The 16,766-nt window shown below is 38.6% G+C and overlaps 2 protein-coding genes across 2 annotated transcripts in view; one reads left to right on the top strand and one right to left on the bottom strand.

Annotated features, from left to right (window-relative positions):
• Positions 1-16,766, top strand: part of LOC139710270 (uncharacterized) — a 94,658-nt gene that overhangs the window by 28,704 nt on the left and 49,188 nt on the right. The window lies entirely within an intron of this gene.
• Positions 10,092-15,911, bottom strand: LOC139710280 (uncharacterized). The gene is made up of 10 exons (XM_071622209.1): positions 14,925-15,911; positions 13,740-14,008; positions 13,163-13,372; positions 12,372-12,608; positions 11,993-12,069; positions 11,677-11,870; positions 11,196-11,525; positions 10,892-11,041; positions 10,572-10,764; positions 10,092-10,375 (listed from the first exon to the last, which is right to left on the bottom strand). Exons 1-10 carry the CDS (start codon positions 15,909-15,911, stop codon positions 10,092-10,094), a joined length of 2,931 nt encoding a protein of 976 aa, XP_071478310.1.

Here is a 16,766-nt window from a genome sequence, read left to right as displayed (position 1 = left end):
CGAGCGCAAATAATAAGCGTATTGGTGCAGAGCAGAAAAGCTCAATTTGAATTACAGAATATAATTACGAACATTATCGTAACTTTTGAACATAAAATGCCCCTGGTTTTCCGAATAAGTAGTGGGTTTATCGGTATTAGAACGAAGTATAAAGTACAAATTTGACTTTGATTTCTTGTAATCCGTACAACCTTTTCTCTTATACTCCGAAGAAGAGTTTATTCTGATGTGCGTGCAAAACAGATGTTGAAGGTACGTAAATGATTTATCTGACCTTGGAGCTACCCACCACGGTTTCACATAGACAACGGTAATGTTATGGAAGTATCACTAATTCGACTGTTCCACAAAATATCATAGTTTGGATTCCTCATTTTCCACTAAGTGATTAGGCTTTTGTATGGGAAGAATACCCTGTCGTAATCCTTTCCTCGCCGGCGGTCCCCCTGTTTTGCAATTCATGGGGTGAGAAATGGGGATCGCATGGATGAAATTGAGGAAGCAATATTTATTCATAAATTGTCTTCTCTACATAATTTTACGTGGTTGACCCAGTAACAAGACTTATTTCCCACTTTGCCAAATAACAGGTTGTCATTGAAAGAGAAGGGTAAGGAGAAAAAAAAAAGAAGAAAATGTCAAACTTCTACCGTGGGAGCTCTCAATTTCAATGGATCAGATCACTATTTTGTGTTTTCATCTAAATGTAAATCTACATTCATGAGATAAGCCCAACAAGAAAATGCGCCTAGCAATGTGAAATGTAACTATCTCGACCTCTTTTCTAAGTCTAATACGAGTGTAAACTCTTTTTTTTTGTCAGCCGTCTTGATGCATATAGTTTTAGCTCCTTTTGGACGACATTTAGGCTTACATAACTTCAGACTACAATAAGTCATTATGTCTTACTGTATGTAGCTTTAAAGATTAGCACGCTGAATGGGCATGTCAACTTAACGAAAGCTGTGATATCTTTTGCCAACAGCTCGTTAATGTGGGCTCTTTTTTCTTAAGGGAAACCAAACCCAAAAGAGAATTTCGGATTGCGTGAAAGCAGCAACATTAGTAAAATACATCGGAGAACGTTTGATGAAAATCGGACAATCGATGCAAAAAAAAAAATATGAATTTTAAAGTTTTGGAGTTTGAACCGCTGGATGAGGAGGCTACTAGAGGTTATGATGTATGTGTGGGCAACAATGTAAAGAAATTATAAAGGGAATTCCACAAAAATTAATTTTCATGAAAAGTACACATTCCATCAACTTGATACTGACATGATACAAAGGGTGGGAAACGTTTTCCCTGCTTTTTGAAAGCGGTTTAGTCAAGGCTCTTTCATTATGGTAGAAAAGTGACAGCATGTTGAATTTTTCTAATAAATATTGTTGTCCACACACATGACGGCATAAACTCAAGTGGTCTCCTCATCCAGCGGTTCCAACACCGAAATGAAAAAAAAAAATCATCGGACTTTTGCATGGATGATCCAATTTTACTCAAACTTTTACAGATGTGTTCTACTAGTGTTGCTGCTTCCCCAAGTTCACATTTCTCTTTCGGTTCGGTTTCCCTTTAAGGTAATCGTATCACTTTTCGGGTGGGGAAATCATCAAAACGTTGGGCAAAATCTTACTGAAGAGGGAGGGGATCAGAGGAGTCACCCGTAAACCATCTACCTATCCCCCTCTTCCCATCCCCCTCCCCATCAAAGGAAGATGCTCTGAAATGCTGGATTGAGATAAATTGACACTTGAAGTCCTTACAAAACCCTGACTTCCACTCAACGTTAGCGGTAGCTAGGACAAGGCCACCGAGGCCCTTGCCTGAAATCTAGTATTATATCAAGGTCACTGCGGAAAGACGTGCTGGGCGCCATTTTGTAGGAGTTAAATAAGACAAGGTCCAACTTCACAGACATGTGGATTGAGTGAATGCAGCAACATTGGTAGAACACATCAGCAGTGACGGGTCCAGAGGAGGGCCGCCAGAGGAGGGCGCACCGGGGGTGCGCCCCTTCTTATTTTTTTTCTCCTTAAAACAAAATTTTATCAAAAGAAAAAATAAAGGACGTGCATCCCCCTTGAATTTTATACAGGTGCCTCCCCTTCATGTAATTCCTGGATCCGCCACTGCTTCAGTGAGAGTTTGAAGAAAATAGGACAATCCGCTTAATTGTGATGTTTTATTTTTTTTTCTTCACGTGTCTGCTAAATCCCTGCTGGATAAGAAGACTACTACAGCCAAGTGATATCACTTTTGTAGAGCGATATACAGAAAATATTAAGACAATCCAACGTATTCAATTTTTCTCGCATGGTATAAAGACACTTGACTTGCCTCTTTCAAAAGGCAGGGGGAATAATCATTACCCTTGACATACGTCAGTCACAAGACAAGGAAATGTGCACTTTTATTTTTCAAGAAATGAAATTTTGTGAAATTTTATTTATAACTATTTTCTTTACACCGTTATACACATGTGACATCATACACTGTAGTATAGACTAATGATCCGGCAGTGACTGCGCAGAAACTTCAAAAAATCATACCTGTTGGATAGATTGCCCGATTTTTCCTAAAATTTCATTGATGTGTTCTTCTAATGTTGCTACTTAACTCAATCCACATGTATGATAATGAAGGTGGACTTGTCTTTTAAGCCTTGGTGCGCGGGAGAAGTCGATAGCACAGGCTGCAGGTACTTTTGAGGACACTCGAACGTGCGCTAAATATTATGGCTTCATCTACGTGCCAATGAAGACTACCGTGTGTTGGAAGTAAACATTTTGTCTCTTAATGTCAAACCTGATTAATCTTGACAATGTCAACAGTCACTAGAGCTCCGTATTACCTCTCAATCAACTCCCATTCTGTCGTATTCGTCCTCACATGCGCTTTGGCTTTGCTACGCTTTTAGCTGCGACTTCTTTTCTGCGAAATATTATGACACTACATCATGATACGAGCATTATCTGAAGATCAGAAAAAAAAAAAATATTTGTATGGCGTTTCCGCGAATACATTGCGTCTCCATAACCTCATACGGACAGACCTCTCTCTACAGTAATATCATGAGAAATGCCATAGTATAAAGGTATACATTGTATTAAGCAATCCAAATTTAATTGATATTACTTTCAAATGGTCGTTTGTCTGTCTGTCTGTCTCTCTCTCTCTCTGTCTCTCTGTCTGTCTGTCTGTCTGTCTCTCTCTAATATATACATATATATATATATATATATATATATATATATATATATATTACAGTTATGAAATCGGATTTATTAAAATTCTTTTTTATTTTTTATTCTATTTTGTTTTGGTTTGTTTTGTTTTGTTTTTTGTTATACCGGGATTAGGAAATTAAGGGCAATCGCGTCATGCAGTTTGTCGAAAAATGTCCTGGAAATCTGTGTCGAGACAATGTGTGGAATCACATTCTTATTCCTTGTTGGTATAAAGGGAGTAGGATATCAATAACAAGAAAGCGTCTTGTATCTATTTCTGGCAAATTTTCCTTGAAACTTGACTGTTTTCGAAGAAAAAATCGACTTCTTTCCTTAATATCAAAATATGCTCAATGTATAGTCGTCATACGAGTTATAAATAGAATTGTTGAAATGTTACTTATGCCTCCAGGACGGTGTATATGCGGTTGGATGAATTCAAATACGTGATTGTGTTTATCATTTTCTATAGTGTTTGAAGGAGTGTGTAATACTCAACATCCCTTGACAGATTGTGTATGTATGATGAACTTTGGTGTTGGGAATGTTCTGATAGTTTGATATACTGAATTATAGAAAGGTTGATGTCCCTTTGTTTTGTCTTGGGACACTTTCCTCTACTCAATCCCCTTTGGTGGATTGATCTTTATGTTGATTACCCCCGCTGCCTAAAACAGCACCTGAGTGTAATATTTGCCCAGGCAATTGTTTGCAGACCCACGCACATGTTCGCAAATCCTGCCCCAAAGGCGTCACCACAAAGGGATAACGTTGCTGTTGATACGCTTTTTTTTTCTTTCTATATATCTTCTCTCCCCTTTATTTCCAATGGCAACGTGTGATGTATGCAAGAGATGAGTTTGTTTTCAACTTTCAATGTCCTTCTCGGGATAAGAAAGTTTACATGTCCAATAAGAACTATTTGTCGAGACGGAGCAGAAAGTACAAAATATTTCTCTCTTCGAAAAGCTTAACTCTAATACTACTTTCATAAAAGGTGAAAGTACATACAAGTTGTACTCTAAACTAAACATACGGTATATATCTGATTATCATCTATGTATAGGGGTACCTATGTATGATATGAAAAAAAAAAATCCGTACCATATGGTACGAGAAATAAACCCGCTCGCCCTGAACGTACTCAACGCATCCGCATGATTTGGTGGGCTGACGTCAACGGTGACGTCATCATATCGTCACAATGTCTCGTGACTACGCAGTGAAGCCTGCGAGACGCAGGCAGGCGTGGGAGCCTACTGTCACTGAGGAGAGAAGCACTCCTCCCCCCTCCCCCCTCCCTCCCTCATACTAGTACATGAGTCGACTACACCGGTCCGTCCAAGGGATGAGCGTTCTGACACGTGATACTCCCTCCAGCCGACGGATTTAAGCGGAACTAAATATTGCATGTTGTTTTCCTCTTATTACTCCCCTTTTTATCTATACTCTTCCTCTCTCTCCCTCCCTCTCTCCTTCTCTCTCTCTCCTTTCTCTCCCTCTCTATCCCCCCCCCCCTCTCTCTCTATCCCCCTCTCTCTTTTCTTCCTCTCCGTCTCTCATTTGTTTCCTCTATATATTTCTCTCCCCTATCTTGCCAGGCTCGCTTTTTCTCTCGCTGCCATTTCTCCAAAAGATTTTCTCCCTCCCCTTTCACTATTTTTTATCTCATCATTTGAATTTCTATCCTCTTTTTATCGATTCTCCATTTCTCTCTCCTTCTATTATTCATATGTTTCCCCCCTGTTTTCCCTGGCATACTCTTTTGAGAATTTCCATGCCAATTTTACTGTCAAATGGGAGTATACGAACGCCATCTGATAAATGGTATAGTGGAGTCATCCGCGATATGTTTGACTTCTGCCGCGGCAATCTATAAGTCGTAGCGTAAACACGGCGGATTAGCCTGTGTTTTGTTGATATAATTATTTCACCACTATCATGTCAGAACGAATGGTGTAAGCTACGACGTATCATGCACTCTCTTCTTGGTATTTAATGTTATTACGCTCCCCCCCCCCCCCAAAAAAAAAAAAAAAAAATTAAGCTTTTGTTGCAAAATCAATGTTCACTTTGGTAAATCACAAACTCCACAATACATGTAATCAGCGTGCAACTCAAGAAATGATGATGATGACGATGATGATGATGATAGTGATAATAATACTGATAATGAAGATACTACTACTACTTCTACTACTACTAATGATAATAATGATAAGGAAAATATTATTAATAATGATAATGATAATAATAATAATAATAATAATAATAATAATAATTGTAATAATAATAACAATAACATTGATAACATAGCTACTACTACTAACAAGGTACAGTGTTTCATAATGCACTTGCTATTAGCCTACTGCGCTGCAATAGGAGAGTTGCATCTAGTGCATCTACGTCAATTCTAAGATCCTCTAAGCAATTACTGCAATGAGAGTAAAAGGAAAGCACTTATATAAATGGGCATAACTTAGCAACAAAATATTACAGACGATAAATGTATCAAGCTTACAGAGCGAGCGAAAAAGCTGTAAATCAATAACTTTGCAATTAAGAACAAAAAGTAACCTAAATCAATTGCTGTAAGATATAAAGTATAATACGAAATGGAAAGTAATACAAAATCATATAGACCAGCACAACAGTCGGAGCAACGAATTTGATAAATGCAATATCAACAATAAAAATTCAGTAAAACGCAATACTTCTCATGCAGTTATCCACGATTAGTAGTATCTTGTGCTTTTGGCACCTTTTTTTATCTGCAGAAACAATCACGCTGACAACCAAATTCAAATGCCGGTTGACACACCCCATATCGTGGCTATGCAGCTATGATTCTAACGGTGATACATGTGAGTGTCAATACTGTAATTGTAAACGATGCGTCAATGCCAGAATCAATCGAAAGGGGAATTCCAGCGCATCTTCCCATATTAGACCTTAGACGCTTATATATTATCTTGGCCTTTACATTAACCGGCACTGATATTTTCTGGACTGAATTTGATTAATGAATCCAATTTCAAGACAGTTTTCTGACAAGAGAGACAAGATAGTGATCCCTTAAGAGATAGCGTCAAATTAAAAGAAAAAACACGGCTATACTCCTGTCTTCTCTCTATTTCTCTCTTCTGTCTCTGGATTTTTTTTTTTTAAGAATCACTAATTGGAAGTTACAAATACGGAGAAATCACTGATGTTTCCATTTATTACCCGACGATATCTGCTATTCTTATAGGCATGGTAATTCAAGCTGAAAGCTGGTTTTTAATGTCATCTGAGGTTTAATTCCAGTACAATTTGATCCCTTTTATTGCTTCAAGAGATGCCATGGTAAGGTCGTTATTGTATCGTCTACAGCGGTGCGGAACTAATGTGCGGACATTTGAGGATGCGGACTATTAGACTGAATGACATCATAAGCAGACGCTCGTCGGTTGCATTTGCAAAAAAGAAATAAAAAAAACATTTACGGCAAGCTCGACACAAGAAAAAATCGCAACCCGTTTTTTTTTTTCGTTTATATACTTCATCTTTATCAACATAGGCGTAAACGCTATTTTCTATATCTTCGGGGATGGGGGGGGGGGAAGGCTGATGGTGGAGTAATAAAAATATTAGAGTGTAAAAAAATGCCATTGGTGTTTGCATACTGTGAAAACAACGAAGTATGAAAGCATGGTGGGAATATTGCGATATGTAAAATAAAGCTTCTTTTCATTTTTTTTTTCTTTTTTACACGACGGTGAATTCAAGAACACCCTCTGTCTTCACTCCGCACCCTTTGCAAGAACACATGTGTATATAAAACAGATAAAATTGAAGAGTTTGTTCGCAAAAAACCGATAAGTCCATTTTTGAAGATTTTGAAGTACGGTCTCTGTCATAAAGTACAAAATGATACCTTTTAAATGATATATTGGTCACTACATATAAAAGTACATTTTTGAAGTTATGGTCAAAAGAAGCAAACGCTTTCTTATTATTCTCTTTATATTTCTTGACCTTTAATCGGAAATATCTCCATTCGGCAAATATGGACTTATCGGTTTTTGCAAACAAACTTTTCACATGTACCTTCCCCCCCCCCCCCCCCCCCCAAAAAAAAAAAAAAAAAAAACACTTTCAAAGAGAGTGTCTAGGTTAGGAAAAATACAAAAACATGTTTTTTTTTTAAATTCATTCCTTGTTCGGCCGTAATCTGGCAGAACTCCCTAAGTCGATTTTGGTCGATTTTCAGGTTTTGAGTGTTTTGTGTGTTTTTTCTCATGCTCTTTCAAGTGGGCCAAAAAATAAGTTGTGAATCGGTACAGAAAGATATTTTTAGAAAGTAATTTTGGCAAAATTCCTGAGGAGAGAGGGCGATTAATCTGGCAGAACTGCGTAAGTCGAGATTCGAAATGAATTTTCCGATGTTAATCAGGCAGAACTGCGTAAGTCGACTTACGACAACGCTTGGACCAAGGTGTTCCTGCATCCCGCACGGACATGGTATATCTTAACACGCGCGTGCGCGACCTTGGTAGTGACGAACGCGCTGCGCGTTCAGGCTAGCAGTGCCTAGGCTAGCTAGCTAGACACGTCGTACGGCTACGTGTCGTACACGTATCCGCGCAGCGCTCACTTAGTTCAGCGCGACAGGAAAAAAAAAGGAATGCTGCGCGCATGCGCACACTGCACCTCTTTGTTTACATTCATTTATCGTCAAGTCACGTTTTTGTTGTTTTTCAAAGCAATTCTAAAAGGTGATCCTTGTCCAGTTGAGTGATGAACCTCGTACCTACCTTTTCACAAACTCCCATTTTTTCTATTTCACTATAATAACATAAAAATACGTACTATTTTATTATCATTTTCGATATTTTTAAATACCCTTACTTTCGTATATTTCAAGTTCATGGAATTCTTGAAATTAACTTTTTTTTAATAATCTTCAAAAACCAAGAAAGGAGTTTTTCACACTAAATGAGTAACATATTCTGAAAGAGGAGGAAGTTTGACGTCGTACAATGCATAGGACATGTAATCCTACATTTTTTGCGTGTTCCTGAAAGTGTCAGAAGTCTACCTGAAATCGTCAAATATCGTACTGAAGGTAAACCTGAAGTGCACGGGAATCTGTGTTTTACTGCACATCAATCTCACATTAGTAAGTCTCAATGACTATTTTCATCATATATCGTCGAATTTCATTTATTTATTTATTTTTTTCGTAATTAACGACTTCGCCTCCCGTGTCTGTGTATCAGCATGCAGCAGTACAGTTGCATGTTCACCGGTACATTGCGTATCGTACATGTATGTAGTTAGTGGACATGAAAATTGTTTTGACTTATAGCAGCTACTAGCAGCTGCAGGTGTAAAATTTACCTAACATAGTTAGTTATATAGTTAGGTGTGCCGGTGTGAACTGTGATTTGTCGTGTCTAAATTTATGTAAAAGCGTAATATTTTGCTTTATGCGTGGATAATGGAATGGCCGGCCTGTGGAAGGATTCGGCGCTATTAACTGCTGTATCTATCAGTGTCTATAAAATTTTACACAATACTAGCGTCTAGGTAGTCAGATAGAATAGGTTTTTTTCATAGACTCGACTCTATACGTGTTACTGGTGTGAGCCAGTGATAGTTTTTTTTTAATTGTTATTCCATAATCTTTTATTGATTCCATAAGGCATAATCAATACAATTTCATAATAAATCGAATCACATGTATCACAGAATCCGCGATTCAACAAAACACAAATTATAATGAAATCAGAACTTAGCTGTACTTTCAGCAGAATAGTGCATTCGTAAAGAATCGGATTCAATGCACCGAAAAAAAGAAAAAAAAAAACATACTCTGCTTGCTTACTTTCATTAAAATCAAATGGAGCTGTCCTTATACTAGCATGACAGTACAGTACATTCATTAAAAAAATAATATTTGTATCAAATGGAGCTGTACTTTCAGCATAACAGTGCTTCATAAGAAAAAAAAAAATAACACATCAATATACACCCAAATAAAATTGATATACAACCAAATGGACAGGTTTGAATTAAATCGACTTTGAGTGTTGGCTGTGACAGTCAGTGGCTATATGTGTTAATGGCTAAAATTACACTGACATTGTTTGGCAGACACTTTCTACATAACAATTACATAACATTATGAGATGCAGAACAAATGTAAGGAGGGATACATTCACACATCGAGTAATAGAGGACTGGAATTCCCTGCCGGAAGAAGTAGTGGAAGCTCCATCTATCGATGCTTTTAAGTCTAGGCTTGATCGCCACTGGGAAGACTTGCAGTACATGTACTTGCAGTACAAAAGATACATGTAGTGATAATTCAGATCTTGCTCTGATATGTAATAGTAGTACACTCCTGTTCATCCAGCTTATACATACATGTAAGGTCTGGGAATTCAGCTGTCACATACATGTAAATTTGATTGATGTTCTTGATAATCCTGGACCGACTTGAATTGCAGCATATCTCACTAATGAAGCCAAAAGCATGTCTTCATTTACTCGCTTCATTTGATATAAATGTATAAAAGAATGTTGAGTTTATTATCATCAGATTCAGTCCATCAAGTTTGTCCTTTCTGCTCATTTACTATCGATACATTGTTTAATTTTTATTGTTATTCAGTGGGGTTTGCTACTTTCTGCTGAGCATAAGAAATTCATTGTTCATCTGTCTGGCTGTTCAATTACAGTAGGAGTGCTGAAGGATGTGATGTCGTTGAAAAAGACACAATCAAAACTTGAAAATTAAAATGAGAAACCCATGGCCAGCAAGATTGTGAAAATCTGACCAAATCCTTGTGCAAGTGGTATCATATGTACATTGGCTTATGTGAAAAGACGGTATGTCTGCGGGTTGCTTGCCAACCACTGGCCCTTAACACTCCTCATGAGCAGTTCCAGATCATTACTGTATCCACGTAGGTCTCTCTTTATGTTATTGATTTGAGCATGCAGTGATTCCCCTCCCTGCTCCCCCATTGTTCCCATTGTAGCTCCCCACTTCCGCAACCAAGGTATGATGTGGTCCTCAAGCAGGTGCATTTTTGGGGGGACTGTTTCGTCTGGGAAATGTGTCCTGAAGAAGTGGAGATATTCCTTGATGCTTCTCTCTAGAATGGAAAATATAAAAGAACAACACCAAAATCAAGAAAAAAAATTGAGAATAAAACTTTTAATTTCATCTATACTTTCTTTTCTGTAATGCCAATTTTTAATGTTTTTAAGTGAAGATTGATGAAGCATTATTTGTAAGTAAGTAAAGAGATATACTAATGAATTTGTTCTGTTTTTAGACATTGCTCTTACCTAGGTCATCTATCTCCTCATTCTGCAGGAAACCAGCTGTGTTCATGCCGACGTGGCAGCGTCCAAAGTGGCTGAAGAGGTTGTAGTATGTGCGTGCTACCTTATCTGCCTCTCTGATTAAGTCATCGTCATCTGGGCACAGCTTTCTTGTTGTGTCAGCAACTGTTTGGGTCAATTTCTTGATGTTCTCAGACTGCAAATGTAGATTGAAAATTATAGAACATAATTAGTTCAGACCAGGGTCTAATTAATATGATGGGCACCAAAGAAAAATATGCAAAGTCAGATTGATTACAGGATTGATTAAGTGCTACACTTACTTGTAAGCACTTGTGGACATGGTTGCCCACAAACGATTTTCCATGATATGCTTGTCTCTGAACGTGGATTTCTTGCAGGGCTTGATCCAAGCTTGATGTGATGGTGCCCCTGCCCTCCGGTACCTTTGTCGTCTTGTTGAGTGCAGTTTTCTGTAAGGGTAAGAAAGTATGAATATACGCATGTAATGGTAAGAATGTATTGCCAACAATTGAGATTTTTTGTAAACAAACGTACAAGCTGATAAAATGGTAAGATGTTATTGATTACAGAAGATGTTAAAAACTTAAAGTATTAGTTACACACCACATCATTGATCTCCAAATCCTTTTCTTTCACAGATTCCTGCAGGAGCTGGACAGGCTGGGATGCTGCCTCGTCGGGGAAAAGGAGCACGAAGCAGGACAGCTGCTCCATAAGATCCCTTCGCTCCTCCTCCTTTTCAGCTAAGGAAGCCTTCAGGCGGTGCTGTTCCAGCATGCTGACCATGCTCTGAGACAGGTTACTGGTATCTGGATTGCCCTTTGGTGCCAGGTAAGCTATGGCCTTCAGGTCGAGCTGGTGGCATGCTTTTTCTAAGCTGTTGAAATGTTTCAGGAACAGCCCCAGGCTGATGTGTAGGCCAGGAGGACATACCTACAATTGAACGAAACCAAAAAAAAAAAGAAAAAAGAAAAGGAAAGGAGGAATAATAAATGAAAACTGAACTAAGTGCACTTGCATCGAAAGTTTGAGGAAAGTCTTCTCTGATATTATTTGTTTCTTGTCTTCGTTTTAGTAGAAGTACCTGTTCGATGGGTATTGGGAGAAGGGGCTGACGCACTACATTGAAGTGATCCTTGGCGCTTCTCGATCGGGAACAGTTGAACTGCTCAAGGTGTTGCTTCAGGCTCTCCAGTGTCCTGCTCTGGCACTGTCTTTCTGAGGCAGGCTTGACCATGTCTTGCTTGCTGGCAAGGCAGTACAGACAACAGTGACGACCTTTTAAGGAATTGAAAATGGAAAAAGAATGAATGAAAAGACACTTTTGATGTTTAAGCATTTCATCCAGTAATCTTTTGTCACTTTCCTCCCTTATTAAATGATATAAGTGCATTACTTACCACTGGGTCCTGTCAAGCCATAGATCTTGGTAAGATATTCGTAGTCGCCAAAGTGGAACACTCGCAGTCGTCTTCCCCTGTGAACAGAAATGAGAATGAATAGTTTCATGTAACACAGCTTAAAAACTTTTTCTGAAAAATTTAAAAGTTTTAGGGGTGGCATTAAAGTATCTTTGTCTTCAATGCACTGGGTATGTTGCTCTTGGAATTACATGTTACTCTACTCATTACAGTGCATTTTGCAATATGTTTTTTTTTTTTTTTTTTTTTTTTTTTTTAGTGTACAGTATGTCTTCAATGATTGTGGGAAACATTTTACTGCAGGCTACCAGTATTATGTGCTGATGGTCACTATTATTTCTGAAGAACACTACTATACCTCCATGTTTTGGTTGCCAGCTTGTCCACTTCAGCTGAAAATCCCTTCAAAGCGAGCTCCAGGTTGAAAATGCTGTCAACTGCATCGAACATCATGATGATGTTGGTGTTAAGTATGCTGTTCGGCTTGGCTACGTTACAGATCTGTAGCATGAGTTTGAATGAGGATCCCCCCTTGTCCCCTCCTATTTTGACCCAGATTTCTCCACCTGTGTCCTCAAAAGATAAAAGATCCATTCTGTGAAGAAGAAAGTGAAAACATTCGTATTTGATTTGAGGTGTGCTTTGACCTTGTTATTTTGCTGTTATGGTTATGCATTAGCAGTTTGCATCAACTTGGATACCTTACACATGGCCTCCATCTTCTCTGTGCATTTACTTCTCTGAAAGGTGAGTTGCAAAATCCGTCTGCCCATGATCAGACAAGTATTTCATGTTTGATTCAGAAACGGATTTTATTTTTGATCTTTTGTCACACCATGGGCACTGATGAAGAGTGTGACTACTGCCTTCCAGTTTAATTTTGTTGAGAGCTATGCTCCAGTTTATTTGAAAGCTTAGTTGCCTTCTTTTGTATGGTGTGGCCAAAACTTTCAGAAATTTTCTTGATTTATTTAAACAGACAATGAGCAGTACTTCTGTTTATATATATATATATATATATATATATATAGAGAGAGAGAGAGAGAGAGAGAGAGAGAGAGAGGAAGAATAGGGAGTTTAAAAATCATTTGTATTGAAATGAGAATTTCTGTGACATTTTGTTTTTCCAATTGAAAGGGTACGACTCACGTGTCATATTGGTCCAATTGTGACATGACCTTCTCTTCTAATGAAGACACCTTCACAAGGGGAGTCTGTGAGATGGTGGTTTGCTTGGTGTCCTCGTCATGGAATTGGAGTGGCACATGGTCTCCCTCCAAGTTGTCACCAACGATCTCTTTTTCTCTCTGGCGAACCCGTTGTTCACAGTGGCTTGGTATGCTGTGCGATTTTAGCCACCTGAATCAAAGTGTGACATTAAAAATGGAGATGAAAAACAAAGCAATGACGTATCAAAACTTGATTAGAATTTTTCTGTATTCATAAGAGCATATATTTTTAAAACTGTGATGGACTTTGGTCCATTAGTTATTAGGATTTTTCTGTATTCATAAGGGCATTTATGTAAAAAAAAAGTGTGATGGACTTTGGTATTGATAGATGATTAAAATTGACCTACAATCCATATAATCTCAAAGATCATCATACCTGTTAATTTCCTTCATTTAGCTCCCTTTATATTTTCATCATAGCCAGCTTTTTTAAAAGTTTTAAGATCATTAAGCCAGGAATTAACAGTAAAAAACAACAACTACTAATTCCTTACGACTTCAGTTTCCTTGTACTCCTCCAGCTGAGACGCAACATAGCTCGTGCAGCGAGGAGGTCGACATCCGTGATGTTGATAGACGTGCCAGCATCCAGCGTCCCCGACCTCCGTGCACTATCGACTTCATGCTGGAGCTGGATTGTGCCAGACCCATATGATAGCTCTTCCCTTATGCTTGCAAGAGCGGTTGTTCTCTTCCTCTTCGTTGATGGAGCACTGTCTTGTGAGGACACCCGTGGTTTAACCATGAGTTTCGTGACCAGAGGCTGTGAAATTTGAAAAGGACGAGAATAAAAATAAAAAAAGCTTTTTGGGGTCCGAATAAATTCACTGAAATTCTATAGTATTGTGTCCCCCTCCATCAACAGAAGTTTCCAGTTTTATTAAATTACTCTGAGGACAGTCTGAATTACCTATCTCTACAATATAGGTCTACCAGCTAAGGAAAGGAATTTGATTTTTGGGATTCCAAAAGGGACACACAAATTTTAAAGAAATGTAAATTTGATTCTAATTGGGATGGGGGGGGGGGGGGGACTAGACATAGCCAAGAGATATTGTATTTTCATGATTGCAACTTTCTGTGACTGTCTTAAGGGCTATATACTATATACCTATATATAATATCTATATTATATCTATATATCTATATGATATCTATATATCTATACAATATCTATATAATATCTATAATTATAATATATAGATTAAAATGAGAAGCCATTTTTTTATTAATTTATGATAAAGAAATTTGGTATCAAGAACTTTGATATAACATGCTATAACAAGATATGCTCATCATGATATGTTCCTTTAATAATGACATCGAACTACTTTAAATGAGTTGGTTTTATGTCACCTATATTCTAGTTAGGTAATGTAGGCCCTATTGGTAAGAAGGTATGCAATTTCTCCCAGTACTTCCCCCTTTTCCTTCTCTACCCCATTATTGTTTGTGCACAATTTGTATTCCATATGTTTGTACCCTTGTTCTAATTAAGTTATTTTTCTGAACCTGGTTTTCTCATACAAAAGTGTTTACATTATATATACTTTATAAGCAAGTACAAAGCAGACTGATTCTCTTGTGTTCATCTATACTCGGGGAATATGTTTTGTCACATTTTTTTTTAATGCACATTTATTTAATACTTAGAACATGCAGGAATTATGAAGACTCACTTGTCCCTTTGTTCGGAATACAGCCGTTGCACCATCACTAGAAGATCTTAATTTTTCTTTCAGAATGTCAGTGCCAAGACTCTCCCTTTGCATTGGCGTGAGCTGGTTAAGCTCCACTATCGTACTATTCGTAGTTTGATGATGCGAGATTGCTGTCATTGTGCATGATTGGGCATGTTGGTGTGCGTTTTCATATATGATTTGTGTGTTGCATTGTTTGCATGATACTGTTGACTTTTGTAGTATGTGTTGAAAGTATGTAGGTGCAGGATGGAGTGTCTGACAGTGGAAGTGTGTCTGGCAGGTGGGGCATGAAGAATGAACAAGACATTTAGACAAGAAGAGGGCTTCGACACATGACAAACAAAACAAATGGTCACATGGGGTGGAGACAGGACAAACAAGTACACGCTCACACAATCCACAACGAATTTGGCTGTTCTCAGCTACCCGGAACTTGTCTTTAAATGACTCCTCATCAATTTTAGCTCCTACCATCGACTTCTCTCTGAGAGCATTGAGGGTTGCCTGCAGGGAGTGGTCCTGCTTGGGTCGGCCTGGGCTTTTTTTCCTAACTGGTCTGCCCCCACTTGATAACTTTTTTGCACTACAGCACACTTCACATACTTTGTTGCGTCTGTGTGGCACCCATGACATTGACGGGGCCCATTTGTTTCTGGGGGATTTCATTCCCGTGTAACAGGTCTTGCAAAACCGTGTGGGATACACATCATCATCATCATCGTTACAGACAGAAACATATTTTTCAACCAATGGGAGATAATCACGAACTTTGAATGTCAGAGGCCTCTTTGACAGTGTCTGGCCACAAAACCTACACAGTTTGCCTAAATTCCGAATATGTTCATCCAGACCTGTCTGCCCCCCACCCAGACCAGTGTCCCCCCTTCCCAGACCAGCAGCATCCCCCCCACCCACACCAGCGCCGACGTCACCAAGACCACGCCCCTGCCCCTTACGTAACATGATACACTACATATGGGACCAAGACGACGAGAAACGTATGCGTGACATAAACAGGAAACACACGAGATTCGAGCAACACTGACGGCAAAAGAAAAAAGTAGGATGAACAGAGACTGAACAAATTATTTAGAAAAACACTAGCACAACTCAAAACAAAACCCCACCTACCGCTGAAAACTTTGGTTTTGTGGTTATGATGTTTCTGAGAAATGCTTGTAAAATGTTGATAAATATGTGAATTTAATTCGCCAAGCAGTACGTCAGGAAAATCGTTGACGTACTGTCCTGGCCAAGCGAGTAATTCAAACGGTGAACCCCCTATTATGACGTATAAGTTTCATACCTTCTCTTCTCATTTCTCATTGGTCAATCAAGGGGGTTTCCCCTTAAAAAAAAAGTTTATTAACATGACATCATCTCCACCAAATTTTTGATTCTGGCGCCCGCGAATATATCAGTAGTAATTAAAGGCCGCCCTCAGCGGTTAGTCTGGAACAATCTAAGTGATCACGCAGCCTATGCGCGTCGAGCATACGTGCGTACACGACGACAGTCGCACTAAAGCAATAACCCTCGTTACTCTTGGGGGAAATTGCCACTTTCTTTCCCTTCATAGACTGGCAGGCTTCAAAACAGGTCAATATGCGGTATGCCTTACTATTAAGTTTTGCTACAATCTAATGCTTTTTAGGCCTAGAGCATTTCTAGATCTAACAAACGTTATAGTTTGCATCTTGTCTGACATCACGCTCCAGTCAACTCTAGGCCTACTTAGTACTGCTGCAGCACTTGTCCATTGTTAGTGTACGTGAAATCAATGTACTGTGCGGTAGCGTAGGTCACGCGAACAACAAT

Source organism: Diadema antillarum, unplaced genomic scaffold (genome assembly GCF_040938485.1).
Source record: "Diadema antillarum isolate AM-2024a unplaced genomic scaffold, OU_Dant_1.0 seq00001517_RagTag, whole genome shotgun sequence".
In the NCBI taxonomy this organism is placed as follows: Eukaryota; Metazoa; Echinodermata; class Echinoidea; order Diadematoida; family Diadematidae; genus Diadema; species Diadema antillarum.
Note: the sequence above shows the minus strand (reverse complement) of the source record. Positions and strands in the feature narration are given on the sequence as shown.

Coding starts and splice junctions, on each gene's coding strand:
- LOC139710280 (XM_071622209.1), bottom strand. CDS start 15,911: ATGTTACGTAAGGGGCAGGGGCGTGGTCTTGGTGACGTCGGCGCTGGT. Junction 11,526..11,676: donor TCCCAATACCCATCGAACAG/GTACTTCTACTA, acceptor GTTCAATTGTAG/GTATGTCCTCCTGGCCTACA. Junction 11,042..11,195: donor ATTTGGAGATCAATGATGTG/GTGTGTAACTAA, acceptor TTACCCTTACAG/AAAACTGCACTCAACAAGAC.